At 46.6% G+C, this 15,298-nt stretch overlaps 1 protein-coding gene across 8 annotated transcripts; it reads left to right on the top strand.

Moving 5' to 3' along the window:
• The first annotated feature begins 5,663 nt into the window (after nucleotides 1-5,663).
• On the top strand, nucleotides 5,664-14,835 carry LOC101426405 (melanoma antigen preferentially expressed in tumors). 8 transcript variants are annotated; one of them, XM_058281730.2, is made up of 7 exons: nucleotides 5,664-5,802; nucleotides 6,657-6,709; nucleotides 7,547-7,691; nucleotides 10,397-10,537; nucleotides 11,559-11,878; nucleotides 12,296-12,904; nucleotides 13,956-14,835. In XM_058281730.2, the coding sequence occupies exons 5-7, from the start codon at nucleotides 11,586-11,588 to the stop codon at nucleotides 14,530-14,532; spliced, it is 1,479 nt and encodes a 492-aa protein (XP_058137713.1). In that variant the 5' UTR covers nucleotides 5,664-5,802; nucleotides 6,657-6,709; nucleotides 7,547-7,691; nucleotides 10,397-10,537; nucleotides 11,559-11,585; the 3' UTR covers nucleotides 14,533-14,835. The 8 variants fall into 8 exon arrangements, with proteins under 8 accessions (XP_058137713.1, XP_058137711.1, XP_058137710.1 ...); XM_058281728.2 differs by lacking the exon at nucleotides 7,547-7,691 and adding an exon at nucleotides 11,260-11,422 and having other exon boundaries at nucleotides 6,615-6,709; nucleotides 10,397-10,497; XM_058281727.2 differs by lacking the exon at nucleotides 7,547-7,691 and adding an exon at nucleotides 11,260-11,422 and having other exon boundaries at nucleotides 6,615-6,709.
• Nucleotides 14,836-15,298: the final 463 nt, after the last annotated feature.

The raw sequence follows: 15,298 nt of genomic DNA, 5'->3' as shown, positions 1-15,298 counted from the left end.
AAGCCTGTCACAGCCATGATGTCCTGGATCAGAGGACCATAAACTAAGGATAGGGTGAGGGGAAGCATGCTGAAAGGGCAGGGCTTTTTCCCTTGGCAAAATTCGCAGGACTTTTTCACAAGAGGCTCAAAATTGGATTCGATGTGGCAAAATATCAAAGGTTGTTGGATCTGTGTATCTGAGATAGGAGATACGTTGGAATTCTCTGTATGGATTGTGTATTAGTTTTGCAACTGTCCTGTAAGTTTAAAATTATTTCAGAATAAAAGTTTATTTTAAAAATGGGTTTGCATTAAACACACACACTCCTTGTTTATGGACTGTGGAATATGCACCCCATGGTGACCCTCCCATCCCCATGAGTTATACTCTCACATTATCACCTTCCCTTGAGTTCTGGTAGTACCTGTGACTTGCTTCTAACCAATAAAATACAGCAAAGGTTATGGGATGTTACTCACTTAATTAGGTTATGTTATATAAGATACCTGTTTTAGCAGACTATAGAGAGATGCTGGCTTTGAGGAAGCAGAGGCCCCTCCTTTGAACAGCCTGATGAGATGGCTGCTCTGCAGCTTCTTCCCCAGTTGAGCCTCCTGATAATATTGCAGTTGGCCCAGCACCTTGATTCCTGCCCACTGCCCCATAAGTACCTGAGCAGAGAGGATCACCAAGCGGGGCCCTGACCCCTGACCCAGGCAAACTACAAGCTAATAAATGGGCATTATTTGAAGGCACTCTGCTTGTGGGACTTATTTCATAGCAATGAAAAACTAAGACATGGACTACCTGGGTCACTTTCAGTTTTGAATGTGGGAGATGGCCTCTCTTTCCACTTTATTATAAGGCGGGATGACATTTTGGAGAGCTGTGTTCCTGAAGAACCTGCAGCCCTGGGTGATGTGCACAAGAGATGGCAGGAATCACAGTTGGACCCTGTGGAAATGGTGAAACTGTAAGACACGGAGCATGGGGGAGGTTTTGGCCTCACTTCCCAACGGCCTTGGTCCACTGTGTTAGTGCTACTGCCCCCAGGGTACTCCCAAAGATAATGCACCTCATTCTCAGGCTGGAGGATAGAGATGTTCAGGGAGGCCGTGTTCTTAGACTTGGAGCCAGAGAAGTGAGCTAGCACCCCTGAAACCTGAAAACTGACAGTGTAAATCAGCAGCATGCTTACATGCTGTTAGTACCAGGAGATCTGGCTATAATTTCTGGTGACACTGCTGCTTCCAGAGTAGGAGATGGTAACCTTCTGTCCTGGAGCCCCAGATGCTGAGGGAGGCTGAGTCAGGGCAGACTGAAGCCACAAGTCTGAGAGGAAGGAGAAATGCAGTGAGAGGTGAGGTCAGGGTCATGACCTCAGTGAAGCCCAGGGAAGAGGGAGAGAAGGGTCAACCCAGGGCCCCCTAATGGTCTCCTCCTTTGTGCCTCTCAACTGTGTAGAAAGCAAGGAAGGAGAGGGGAGTGGAGACCAGGCCATGGAGGAGCTGCTCCCAAATTCTGCCTCCTGAGCTCACCAGCTAGCAATGGGGTCCCCCAGAGGAGGGGTCTCCATGTAAACCAGCCTCCTTAACCTTGACAATTCCTAGCCACTCCTTTGCTCCTAGCCCTTGAGGCTTGGCATTAAGGAGACTGTGCAGCTGCCCTGACCCAGGTAGGAAAGGTATGGGGGCTAAGTCCCCTTCAAAAGAAGTGGGGGATACAGAGCTTGGAAGCCTCCTGGCCCTCCTCACTTCCCTCCCACCACACCCAACCTTCCCTCCCCTTCACAATCCTGGAGAGGGCTCCCCCTTGCCCTCTGCAAATCCAGACCCTGCAGGAGGTCTTATGCTGGCATGAAATGATACTATCTCCCCCCATGAGCTTAGTCATAGCCAACCCATTTTTAGAGCAGTAGTACTCCCACCAGGGCACATAGTCATGGAACACTGACAAGCCCGCCCTGAATTCTTTCTAAGACCATCCTCTGGGATGACTTCTGCCTTTGCTTAATCCTAAAGTAGATTAGGAGAGAAATGTGGAGGCCATTTCAGGTAAGTACTATTAAATCAGGAATACAGCATGCACTGGGTATCCCAGGCATGTCCATCAAGGCTCAGTGCTGGAACAAAATGCTCTGGACAAGGCCTCAGCAGCACGGGGCTCCAGCTTGCTTTGGCCACTTTCTAGTGCTATGTCTCCTGTACAAGCAGTTTATCTTCTTTTCTTCTTGGTGTCTGAAAGACACCTAAGCCAGTTAATTTCATGGGTCAACCTGGCTCTGGTTGTTTGGTGAAATAAGCACTGGCCTGATTGGTTTTAGTTTTTAAATTACAGTTAATAGATCACAAGGAATGTTACATTAAAAAACATAAAAAAACAAAAAACAAAAGAGGTTCTCATATTACCCACTCCCCACCACGTCATTTTTGTAAATTGTATTATTTTGAAGATATAGATATCACAAAAAAGTTACATTAAAAAATATAAGAGGTTCTTGTATACCCCCCACCTCCCCACCCGACTCCTCTCACACCAACAACCTCCCTCACTACACAGATAATAGTTTACATTGTAGTTCGCACTCTCCTCCAGTACATTCATCAGTGGGTTATGGCAGGATATATCCAGGATATATCCAGCATTTGACCCTGCAATATCATTAAGGACAACTCAAAATCCCAAAAATGTTCCCACATCACATCTCTTCTACCCTTTCCCTGGCCTCAGCAATTGTGGCCACTTTCTCCACTTCGATGCTAAAATTTCTTCTATTACTCGTCACAATAGTTTTATAGTAGAATATCCGTAAGTCCACTCTAGTCCATAATTTATTCCTCCATTCTGTGAACCCTGATGTGGTGATGTCCTCTCCACCTTTAGATCAAGAGGGTGGCCTGATTGTTACTATGAGGTTATTTCATACAGGAATTTGCATCTATAATCTGTTGGTTGCATCTATGACCCACTGCATTTACCATCAGCCAGGGAGATTCCACAAGATAAGAACTCAATTAACTAAACTGAAGGACAACTGGAGTACCCCAAATATCCACCAACCACAAACTTGTCTAATCTTCTTTTCCTTTAAAAACTCTCACCTGGAAATGCCAGGATGATCACAATTTTGGTTCCTACCTGAATCTGTGCTGCCTGAATTGCAATTCTAAGACCCTAAATAAATGCTGTTGTTGACTTGCAGCTTAATTGGTTATTTCTAGGTTGACAAGTCTTTTCAGCTTCAGGCTCACTGAGTAAACACACAAGAAAAGTATTTTCTTGGCTCAGGTCTCCTGTCATCCTTGCACCAGTTAGCTTAGACACAGCCTCCCTCAGTCCCAGGCATGCTACAGAACAGGATCTTTTCCAATGCATCCCCACCTTTTTCTTTCCTTTTTGAAGGCTCTTAGAATCTCTCTCATCATCATTCTAATTAGGTGCACGTTGGTTCTTGCTTTCTTAAAGTGAAGATGCCTCTATTTTCATCACTGGCCAAGGGGGAAAAAATCATAGAAAACATTCACAAGTCGGGTAGAAATATAACCCAAATTCTTACCACTTTATAATAACTTGTGTTACCTTTTAGACACCCTCTTCTGGACATCTGGGCATGTTTATCTAAGTTGGTCACAAATATGAATTACATATACTCCCTAAGGGTTGAGCCCATGTAACTTTTACTCCTCATTCTATATCCTCCAGTATGATAAACAATTGGAAAACGTTACTCGAAGTAATAAGTGGTTGAATGTTATATTCATACATAATTTTGCAATAGAGGATCATATTATTTCATCAATCCTGTGAACCTGCTCTTTGTTTTCAAACGTTACAATTCATCCCTTCCATTGTATGCTGTTAAGCTTATTCAAAAGGTACCAGGAACCCAACAAAGCACTTTCTCTTCCCTGTGGCACTGTTCTTCTACCACTCGACTTACCACCATAAAAATAAGGACAGTGGCACAGCTGACAACCGTAAGGACTCCTGAAATTATCCTCCACTGACTCTTTCCTTTCCCTCTTGCCCCACAGCTGAACCTCCTGCAACCTGACAAGGCCATGATACCTCCCACTTCTGTCTACCTCTGTGGTTCTCCCCCACCACACTTCATCAGAGCCTCCACACTGGTCATGCTTGCTCACAGCTCTCCCTTCCCCCACAGTGGCTCCCTTCCAGCATCACTGTTGCGAGCTTTAAAACATTAATTAGGGGAAATGGATGTGGCTCATGTGATTGAGCACCTGCCCACTGCATGGCAGGACCCAGGTTTGGTTCCTGGCGCCTCCTGAGAAGATGAGCAAGACAGTGAGTTTACACGACAGGCTGGCGTGGTGAGCTAATGCAATAAGATGATGCAAAAAAAGAGACACAAGGAGGAAAATGTAATGAGACATACAACAAAGCAGGGAGTAGAGGTGGCTTAAGCAATTAGGCACCCCCCTCCCACATGGGAGGTCCCAGGTTTGGTCCCGGTGCCTCCTAAAAGGAAGCTACAGCACTCAATGAGCAGATACAGCAAGTGCAAACAAGGGGGTGGGAAAAAATAAAATAAATCTTAAAAAACAAAACATTAATCAGGGCATGCAAAAAACACTGGATCCTCTTTCCATTTAGAAAAACACCCAGACCTCTTGTCTCTTCTCCCTGTGATCCCTCTGCCACCCTCTCTGCCCTCTCATCTCCCTCCTCTCCTCCCTGGTTTCTGTGGCTTCTTACTGTTATCAAACTGGCCAAGTACTTCACTATATCAGGACTTGAGCAATGTGTCCTGATGTCTAGCACACCATCCCCTCAGGCTCCTGAGCCCACCTGCCTTTGTCACTTCCCCTATCACCCTGCTTACTTTCTTCAAAGATACAACTTGCAACTTCAGAACAAAAGTCTTATCTTTTTGTGCGTATTTTCTCAGCTAATCCTCCCCAATCAGAGCTGGTGTGTTTCTTTTTGAGCATTATCTGCAGCCACTCAAGGACAAATGCTTTTCGAACATGTCAAGGAGCCAAGAGGCGGCTCCAGTCTACAGCCAAAAGTTAGAAAAATGGAGGTTTTTATGTGAGCACCCCAGGTCCAATAGGGATAAACACAATGACTTATATCCATGTATTCACTCATTCACTGTGTAGCTGGGAGCTTGCAGCTCACAGGTAGAAGTATGAGGAACTAGCAGGGCTGACCAATCTGACAGCCCCGCTGGGATTCTGCAGGCACCATGAACTTCCTATGGCCTGCCATAAAAGATGTGGAGTCACTTGAAATGACAGGGACACTGTACCAGACCACATACCCTCCCATCCCTTTCCAAACACACAATGCACAGTCCACCCAGGCTGAGTAGTTCCCAAACCCAAATGACCCAAAATAAGATCCAGATAAGATCCCAAGTAAATCCCCTGTCCTGGCTTGAACACAGGGCTGGGGTCCTCATTTTGCTACCACCCGGGTCTCTTCTCTTTACTAAAAAAGGATCCTCACTCACGCTGCCCTCCCCATCTGCTCTGAAGCTTGATTTCCCTCTCCAGGACCCGTAGTGCGGAATTGGCGCCAAATTCCGGCCCAGACCGGTTCAGACAGCCCCCGAATCCGGGCACCTCGGAGCCTCCTGCTGGCCGCAGCCTCGAGACCCCGCCCGGAAGGCGCGCTGCCTCAGAAGCCCCTGCCCTGGCCCCGAGCCGCCTGGCCCCGAGCCGCCTCTTCTCCCGGCTTAACGTCCAGGGCCGGGCCCTGCTTCGCCACCAGCGCCCTCTTCGCGCTGCACCCTGCGACCTTGGGCCCCTGGCACTTTCTGAGCTTTCTGGCCCAGGTGACTTTGTTGGCGAGGTAAAACAAGGACAAGAGAAAACGGAAGTAACCGTTAGGGTTCTGGGAGGTTGGGTAGAGCAAGGACAGGAAGTTTGGGCTTCTGTGGATGTTTCTGAAGAACGAAAACCCAGTTGAGGAAAAGAATATTATGGAGAGAAGCGAATGTAAGGGATAGGGAAGGGCGCCACATCCAGGTTGGCAAAAATGGGGTAAAAATCAACAAGCAGTGAGCTTCCGGCCTGGTCACGGGTGGGCGTCTCCTCTGAAGGAGAGAGAGAGGCTGTGGGGAGGACCCTTGGCCAGGTGCTGTGAGCTGAGCACACCCCCACACGCCAGGCCCCGCCTCCTGAATCTAGGGTCCGAAAGTGGACACTGGAACAGTGTCTACCGTGGGGTAGACCCTGGTCTAGGCCCTCTCCCTCCCCATCCTGGAGCCCTGCAGCCTGGAGGGTGTGGCCTGGGGGGGGGGCAGCGGAGCCGCCGACTCCCAGCCCCTTCCCCCACCCCAGGACCAGTTCTTCCCTTCACCCAGGACTAGCCCCGCCCCTCATCCCAGGCCCTGCTCAGGCACCCCCTCCCACCGTGCTCAACCCATTTCATAAACCTGCACCCTAACCCTTACCCACCCCCACAACAGCCCTTCTAGTCCCCTTCCAGCCGCCACCCTCCCCCGCCAAACCCCGGAAAACAAACCCCTTCCGGATTCCCTGGGCGACCGCATTGGAGAGCACCGAGGATCTCGTGAGATTTCGCCCCCAGAAAAAACCAGAAAACAGGTTTGGTCGTACAAAGAACCCCAACTCCAGTAACGATGTTTCTTTCTCGCTAAGCCCTAGGGAACTTGCTGAGATAGCGCTGTTCTGTTTCTCCAGCTCTTGCGCTACGGAAGGGGTGGTGAAAAGTGTGGGAGTTGGAGAAAAAACACGTAAGTTAAAACTCCAGTTCCTCTGTTTCCCTGCGGTGTGATCTTGGGTTTACACCCCGGGCTTCGTTGGGGGCCCTGTTTCTTCTGTGAAATGGAGATAGAGCCTATGGCCCATGTGAAGGCAAAATGAAATCATGTGCTCTCCTTAGGTCAGTCCAGGGCTCTTGCACAGCAAAGAAAGCCAGAGTTAGGATTTTTAAAGATGATAATTTATCAAGTTAACGCATCTGTATTTATTGATTGATATCGTTAGCCAACTGGGTAATGAGCCTGAAATTAAGTGGTCTGGCATTAGCAGGCTGGCTGTCTTGCCATGCTGGAAACGTGGCAGGGCAGGTTGGGGGGAGGGTGTACAAATGTATTAAAGGTCTTGTTTCTGGAGGGATGGATATATATCCTGAGAAGGAGAGAAGAAATGGACACAGATGTGGGTGGAAGGACAATACTTAGTCACTTTGGATGGAGGACAGCATGTGTCACTTAAGTTGTCTCAGCCAATAAGGGACTGGTGCTCAAGATTTGAAGATAAAGAGGAGAGACACACTAAAAGGGTGGGAGCAGGTTTCTCGTTTTCCTTTTCTTGAGTCATATTGGCAAAGATTTTCACTGGAGACCACTGCTTCATAAATGGATTTGGTAAAAAGTTTTTTTATTTATGGAGCGTCTTGGTAACTGCACCCTGACTTGGGTAGAAATGGGGAACTGAGACCATAGGAGAGCCAAGAAACAAAGTCTTGCAGGACCTGAAGATGGTCTTAGTTGGACTACAGTGAGCAGAAGACATCTTCAGGTAAGATGTCCCCTTGAACTGTCAGTCCCTCTGTTTTTGTCACTGAGGAGATAAACAGAGTCTGCCTGCTGAGGTTCCTGGCTGGGGAAAGAAGCAGGTGCATTTCTCCTGCTGCGTCTTCATTAGAAGCATCCACAATGTGTTGGGTACCCCATTCCAAAGCCACTGTCATGTTCAGAACTTCTGCTGAAGGTAAGGGAACAGAACTGGAGCCAAACGCCAAAGACTCGACTTTGTATTCCGGGGGCTCAAGTAGGGAGACCTGCATGAGGGTTTGTGCTCATTTCCCTCTGGACTTGGAGTTCAGTGGGAAGGAGTGCTATTTGTACATGAGCAATGAGAATGCACAGACTTGTCCTGTGGCAGCAGCCTGAGGTATACAGGAATTCAGGTGGCCTGACGTGGAGGGGGAGAATCAAGCTGTACAACCCCTAAGTGTGAGAAAAACCCTGTGCATTAGGACTTTGGGGCCAGCTCTTGAGTAATGTTGGTACCCAGGACATCTGGTTATAACTGCCAAAGTCTTTTCTACTTTTAGCATAGGAGATGGTGACTGTCTGTCCCAGAGCCCCAGATGCTGAGAAAAATTCATAGGATAAAACATTGGAAGTGGATCCAAGTTTGTAAAGGAGTATAATAGTTTGTCAAAGCATAGAAAAGATGCTCACTCTGTATCAAGAGTGATACTAGTGGAAAGATAATTCCCAGCATCTGGAGAAGGGGCAGGACATCCCCCAGTGAGCTCAGAAGGCTGCTCTCACCTGGGCAGTAAATGAGAACCCTGAGGAGAACAAACACACACCCAAGACCTGCCAGAAATGTTCCTAAATCCCATGCATCTCCCCTGGCCCTGGGAGCCTTGCTGTGCCAGTAGTTTCTTCACTGTTCCCTGGTATTGGGCAGGAATGACTGCATTCGTGCAGATATGCCTCCTAGACTTCTTCCTCAGATGCCTCAATATGTCCCCTGAACAAACAGGTGTGGACACAGGAGTGTCCATTGCCTCATGGGGACAAAGGGAAAGATGTTTGGCTTACAATTCACATATTTAAGTCACTCAAAGACAGTGACCTCTTTTTCCTCTGTGAACTTCATAGAAGTTCCTAGAAACAGCCCTAGCTGGGACTTCTGGAATTTTGCCATTTTCTCCAAGGTTTACTTGCAGTCAGTCCATTGTTTCTAACATTTAGGTTGTCTGACCATTTGGGGAACTTATCTGAATCCCTTATCTTGAAATGGGGCAAACAGTCACTGTGAACCTGGACAGGCTTCTCTTCTCTTGCCCAGTCTGGGGTTCTCTGGCCTAAAAATGGGGAACACACCAGTGAACATTAGATTTTCTTTGAAGGATATTCAAGGTACTGGATGCAAAGTGCCAACATCATGTCTGAGCCCAGTAATGAAGATATTTATAATTATCATTGTTTCTCATCTCCGTCCTCTGTAGCTGAGTAGTGAAAGAGATTGCCTAGGAGTTGTGGTGTCTGTAGAGCACATTCTATTCGTACGGAGAGTAGAAATGTAGACAGTAAAATCCAGTAAGGAGTCTCCCCCCTGTACTCACTGATTATGTTGTTTAAAGAGTCTTCTCATTAGCCACTCCCCTTTCAATGTCTAAACTTAACCCAAAGGTCTTGTAAGTCCTTAGGCAAAGCATATATTTTACAGTGCCTTTAGTTATTATCTTTGTCCCATTGAGAACACTCAGCCCCACCCTACCCTGCCCCCATCCTTCTCCTGGTCATGTAATTGTAATGTTGACCTGACCTTCCTTGGAGAAACCTTGACCCTCTGAGTCTGGAAGACCAACTGTCCTTCCACTGAACTCCTCCCTAATGGGCACATGATGATTTGTTCTGTCATGTTAGGTAATGTGGTAAAGCGTAAGTGACGGCCCAATATGCAGAGAGATTTTTTTCTTACATTTGTTATAGACTTATTTTTTTTTAGAGCAGTTGTAAGTTTATAGAAAAATTATGCAGAAAGTACAGAGTTTCCCTATACCACCCCCACACACATAACTGTTTTCCCTATTTTGACATTGTGCATTGGCATGTAGATTTTTTTATTTTGTTTTTTTGTGGGGTGACACTGTCTTCATGAAGCTATTTTCACTCAAGCATTTTAACCATTTTGATGGGGTCAAATAGCCCCCCAAATTTGTGCTTGCAAGTTTGGGGGTATCTTTTTTTTTTTTTCCACAGTGAATCAGTGAGTCCCTGACTTTCACCCTAGCATTAATTATTCTTTTTTTGTCTTTGTTTTTTTAATGTTACATTAAAAAAATATGAGGTCCCCATATACCCCCCACCCCCCTCACCCCACTCCTCCCACCATAACAACAACCTCCTCCATCATCATGAGACATTTATTGCACTTGGTGAATACATCTCTGAGCACTGCTGCACCTCATGGTCAGTGGTTCACACCATAGCCCACACTCCCAGTGGGCCATGGAAGGACATACAATGTCCAGTAACTGTCCCTGCAGCACCACCCAGGACAACTCCAACCCCCAAAAATGCCCCCACACCACATCTCTTCCTCCCTGTCCCTACCCCCAGCAGCCACCATGGCCACTTTCTCCACACCAATGCCACATTTTCTTCGATAACTAATCACAATAGTTCATGAATAGAATATGAGTAAGTCCACTCTAATCCATACTCTATTCCTCCATCCTGTGGACCCTGGAATGGTTGTGTCTACTCCACATCTATATCAAGAGGGGGCTTAGATTCCACATGGAGCTAGCATTAATTCTTAGACTTTGAAGAGTTATTCTGTCATTGAATCATTAATCTGGAGAAACCAAGAACTCAAGCAGTATTATCTGGTTGGAGATTCAGGAATGTAACTAAATTTTGCTTTTTCATTTGGAAACTGTTTGCCCAAAGGCAGAGGTGTGAACAGAAAGGACTAAAAGCTTTTGAGGAGCTAGAGGACCCGAGTCCTGGAGTCCTGGAGTGCTGTTGTCATCACAGTGGTCCTCGGCAAGGTCAGAGCTGCCAGTTCCCTGCCTGCAGTGCCTGGAGCTAGTGAGTCAGAATTTTAGACTTAGGATGCCCCATCTTTCTACCCATAACCTGAGTCTTCATGGGGTGTACAGGTCACAATTGCCCAGTTTTCCTTTTGCTTCTTTGCAGATGAACAGATTTAAGTCTGTGCTTTGGCCTCTAAATGCAGCTTTGTTTTACTCTAATCCCAAACATTTTGATTTGTGTTTGGTTTTACATCACTTTACAGATGTTTAAAATACTTCTTAACGAAGTAGTTTTTGAAATGTAGACCAAGTAATTGGTTGGAATTTTATTTAATGGCATTTTCAGTATTCAGTTTTGTGCCCAGAAATTACAGTTCATGTCATTTATTGCTTTGTGATTTTATTAGTCTGGCTTCCTTTTTATCTAAAAGCTTAAAAAATATCCCACAGGATATTGTCAAGAATGGTGCCTTTGTTCTGGATGTGAAATATTTCTTCCCCTAAACTGCCTTCCAAAATGGTATTCATAATATACGTTAAAAGAGATACTAAAATTTAAATGTAAAATGTACATCTTAAAGCTATTGTCACTTCATGACATCCAGATGCTATGTAATTGTTACACAGTTTCTGGTTTCTTAAAAAATTTTTTAATAAAAAATAATGGTACCTATACTCCAGGTTTCCCTGAATCCCAGCCTAGTTATTTGTTAGAACATAGAGAATGCAGGTCCTGTTGGGCCACATGACCCTCCTACCCCATTCCCATTGTTCTAGGTCCTTGAGTGATTACCAGAAACTTTTCCCTAAAAGGATGGGATCAGCTTTAGACTTATCTGGACTCACTTGCCACTGGAATGGGGCCTGTGAATGATTGTCTTCCCTCCATCTTGGTGCTTGATGAAACACACTCCTAGTTGGAGTACAGAGTGGAATTGGGGTAAACTGAGTACTCTGGCACTATTGCCAGAGCAGTAAGTTTGGCCCTGAGTTGGTTCTTCTGGGAATAGGGGAGAAGATAGGGCTGCTCATGCTTGACCTGTGAAGGATGCCTTGTTCCCTGCATGTTTCCTCAGGATTCCTTTCAAAGCACATTCATCAGGATGAACATCCACGCCCCACCCAGTCTCCTGGAACTTGCCAGTCAGAGCCTGCTGAGGGATAAGGCATTGGCCATTGCGGCCCTGGAGGACCTGCCTATGGAGCTCTTCCCACCACTGTTCACCATGGCCTTCGCTGGGAGACACCGTGAGGCAGTGAAGGCCATTGTGCAGGCCTGGCCTTTTACCTGCCTCCCACTGAGGGCCCTGTTGAAGGAGCAGCGGCTTCACCGGGAGACCTTGCATGCTGTTTTTGATGGGCTTGATATCCTGCTTGCCCTGAATGTTCGCCCCAGGTGAGGGTGATCCACATGATCTAATAGGACCCAGGGAGTCAGAGCAAGAGACAGATGGGGTCAAGAAGAATCAGGGAGGGCCAAAGGACAGGCCAGAGGCTCTGGAGGTGCTTTGAGGAGTTCTACTTGGAGGGGCCTGGGGCCATTGCTAGGCTCACTTAGGGAAAGGGCTTCTGGAAACTGAAGTGATTAAAATGGAGAGGTGACAGAAAGAATGTTTCCCCCTCCACCCAGAGGTACTTAAAGGTACTCAAAGTAGGACTTGGAAGGATCCTAGAGAGGTGGGAAGGGAACAGCTACTATCTGGTAAATGGGATCAAAAACACATATTAGAGCTCTGGATCTTCCCTAGATCCTGACCCTAATAGTCTTGAGTTGCTTTTGTAGTGTCTTAGCAGATCACTCTTTTTCCCACAGGAGATGGAAACTAGAAGTGCTGGATTTACGTAAGCATGCTCATCAGAACTTATGGAGTATTTGGTCTGGATCCAGGACCCCTGGGTTCTCATTGATGGAGCCAGGGACAGCCCATCCCATGAATAGGAGGCAAAAAGTGGAGGATTCCAGGGTAGAGGAAAAGCAGCCCTTGGCACCCCTGGAGGTGCTTCTGGACCTTTACCTCAAAGAGGACACCCCTGATGAATTCCTCTCTTACATCATTAAGAAGGTCAAGGAGAGAAAAGAGGTACTATACCTGTGCTGTAATAAACTCAAGATATTTGCCATGCCAATCCAAAATATTAGAAAGATCCTGAATGTGGTACAACTAAAGTCCATCCAGAATGTGGAAGTGAATTGCACCTGGAAATTGTCCACCCTGGGGAGGTTTGCTCCTTACCTGGGCCAGATGGTTAATCTGCACAGCCTCTTCCTCTCCCACATCCACAAGTCTTCTGAGATGTCTCTAGAGAAGCAGAAGCAGTATATCAACCAGTTCACCTCTCAGTTCTTCCATCTCCATCATCTCCGGGTGCTCCACTTGGACTCTGTCTCCTTTCTGAAAGGTCGCTTGGACCAGGTGCTCAGGTGAGGGGTGGCAAGCCTTGCCTGCATACCAGAGGCAGGCCTTTTTCATTTTGTTAAATGATAATGGACATTGACTATGTGCCAGCTGCCAGTAATGTGAAGTTCAGGAGACACATTGTCAACATATTGTCTTCAGTGTTCTCTATAAACTAGAGTATAAACTTCAAAGACAGAGAATGTTTTAGGAAACTCTTTGATGAGGGATTTGGGTCTAGCGAAGGTAGCCTTGAAGATTCTGCTTTAGGAAGTGATGTCTAAGTTAAGGTGAAAATAACTAAGAGAAGAGGACGTTGACGAAGGGAAGGGACAGGGAAAAGCCCATCAAATGAGAGGTTTCAAAATGTAAGCTCATCAGTTGTTTTGCATTCCCAATAAAAGTTATTATATGGGAGAGACATGAATCTGCAGGTGTGGGTGAAGGAACAGGAATGGAAAATTGTAAAACATGGTAGTTTCTCTGCCTGTGACGCAGGGATATAGGTGAACCCTGCCAACTGGCAAGCTCAGCTGATGTTGCCAGACCTTGCCCAAGTTTCCCCTTAATGCATGTTTCCCTGCAGCCTCATCTGGCACAGAGAGGTAGGCAGCTGGGGCCCAAGTAGTGGCCCCAAGGAAACTGAGTTGAAAGTACTTTTAGTCCTGTTTCCCAGTGACAGAATTCAGTGGTGCCTGCTGTTGATTGACTCATCATGTCAGACTGACCTCAGAGCATGTTCCATTGTTATCTTGATTCATCCTCATGTCAAAAAGAGGCATAAGAGGGATAGGTACGTTGCACTCTCCTTGAGAGCTGAGGAAAGGGATCATTAGAGATTTCATTCACCTGATCTAGTCACACAATACATAAGTGATAGTGAGATTGCCACCTAAAATTAGACTGCCTTGAATGCCCACACTCTCACCATATGGATCTTGAGTCTTAATCATCATCACAAAATGACCTTGGGCTTGGGTCAACTATTGTCTCCCCTTCTTGAAGTCTGGGTCTTTCCCCACCTTCCTTTTCCTACGTTGATCATTCCCCAAAACTAACTGCTCTTTGTCTCCCCAGGTGTCTGAATACCCCCTTGGAGATCCTCTCCATCACTAATTGCCTGCTTTTAGAATCAGACCTGATGCATCTGTCTCTGTGCCCAATGGTCAGCCAGCTGACGAGTCTGAGTCTGAGTGGAGTCAGCCTGACCAACCTAAGTCCTGGGCCGCTCAAGGTTCTCCTAGAGACAGTCTCGGCCACCCTCCAGCTTCTGGATTTAGATGAGTGTGGAATTATGGATTCCCAATTCACTGTTCTCTTTCCTGCCCTGGGCCGCTGCTCCCAACTAACTGTCCTCAGCTTCTCTGGAAACCCTATCTCTTTAGCTGTCCTGGAGAACCTGCTGACGCTTGCCGTCGGGCTGAGCAAGTTAAGCCATGTGCAATATCCTGCCCCTCTGGAGAGCTACGATGACACTGATGGGACTCCTCACCCAGGAAGACTTGCCCAGCTCCATGCCAGGTTGAGGCAGATGCTGCAGGAGGCAGGGCGGCCCAGCATGATCTGGTCAAGGGCCAATGCCTGTCCTCGTTGTGGCGACAGGATCTTTTATGACCCGGGACCTCTCTTATGTCCCTGTTGTATGCCTGTCTAGCAGGGTGCATGCACCAAAGGCTTCTGGGCACTTGGGAACTGGAACCTAGGACAGAAGTTCATCATAAAGAAACACAGAGGCTGCAGTTGCAGACAGTTGCTCAGTAAGGACAAGAAAAGGAACAGTGTTTGGGGTGGGGAGGGGGCTGTTGTGTTTGTTGAGGCTTTCCAGTGACATGGGTCCCATAGAGTCAGAGATAGGAATCTGACTTTCTAGTGAGGGATTGGGGCTTGAGAGGTTTACCTGGAGTTATCCTTGCATGGATGTTTATAAAGAAACAAATAAAGGAAATTTCATTGTAAACCATCTGGTATTCTCCAATAAATATTTACCAGTTTTCCCAATTTAAAGAATCTGCTGTTAACTTATTAAATAAAAAGATACAGCATGTCTGTGATGTTTAGAAACTCAAAGCACTCAGACAAGATTTCACTTCAGGAGCTCACAGTATCATTTATCATTCCCTCAAATTTGTTTCTTCTGTCTAAGGCAATTAACTCCTTGCTTATTTATGTGGTTGTTCAGTAGACCAATACACAAGGTATATACTTGGGGTTCTGAAACATACTTAGTGGCCAGTAGTGAGCACCAATGCAGTAGAGTGTTCTTTGTGGGGGCCCTTGCCACTAGTTCTACTGAGTCCCTGGACCCTAGCATTCCTTATGGTTCGACAGTGCATCCATAAGCCTCAGTCTTTGATCAAGGTCTGAAAATAACCAGAGATGGGTTTCATGTAAACTAAGCTAGGGTCCAGTGGATGCTCTAT

Source organism: Dasypus novemcinctus, chromosome 19 (genome assembly GCF_030445035.2).
Source record: "Dasypus novemcinctus isolate mDasNov1 chromosome 19, mDasNov1.1.hap2, whole genome shotgun sequence".
Classification (NCBI taxonomy): domain Eukaryota; kingdom Metazoa; phylum Chordata; class Mammalia; order Cingulata; family Dasypodidae; genus Dasypus; species Dasypus novemcinctus.
Note: the sequence above shows the minus strand (reverse complement) of the source record. Positions and strands in the feature narration are given on the sequence as shown.

What these genes read in the sequence shown, in the direction of transcription:
- LOC101426405 (XM_058281729.2), top strand. Translation starts at nt 11,586, where the DNA reads ATGAACATCCACGCCCCACCCAGTCTCCTGGAACTTGCCAGTCAGAGC. An exon ending in GCCCTGAATGTTCGCCCCAG is followed by an intron (nt 11,879 to 12,295) that starts GTGAGGGTGATC and finishes TTTTTCCCACAG; the next exon opens with GAGATGGAAACTAGAAGTGC. An exon ending in CGCTTGGACCAGGTGCTCAG is followed by an intron (nt 12,905 to 13,955) that starts GTGAGGGGTGGC and finishes TTGTCTCCCCAG; the next exon opens with GTGTCTGAATACCCCCTTGG.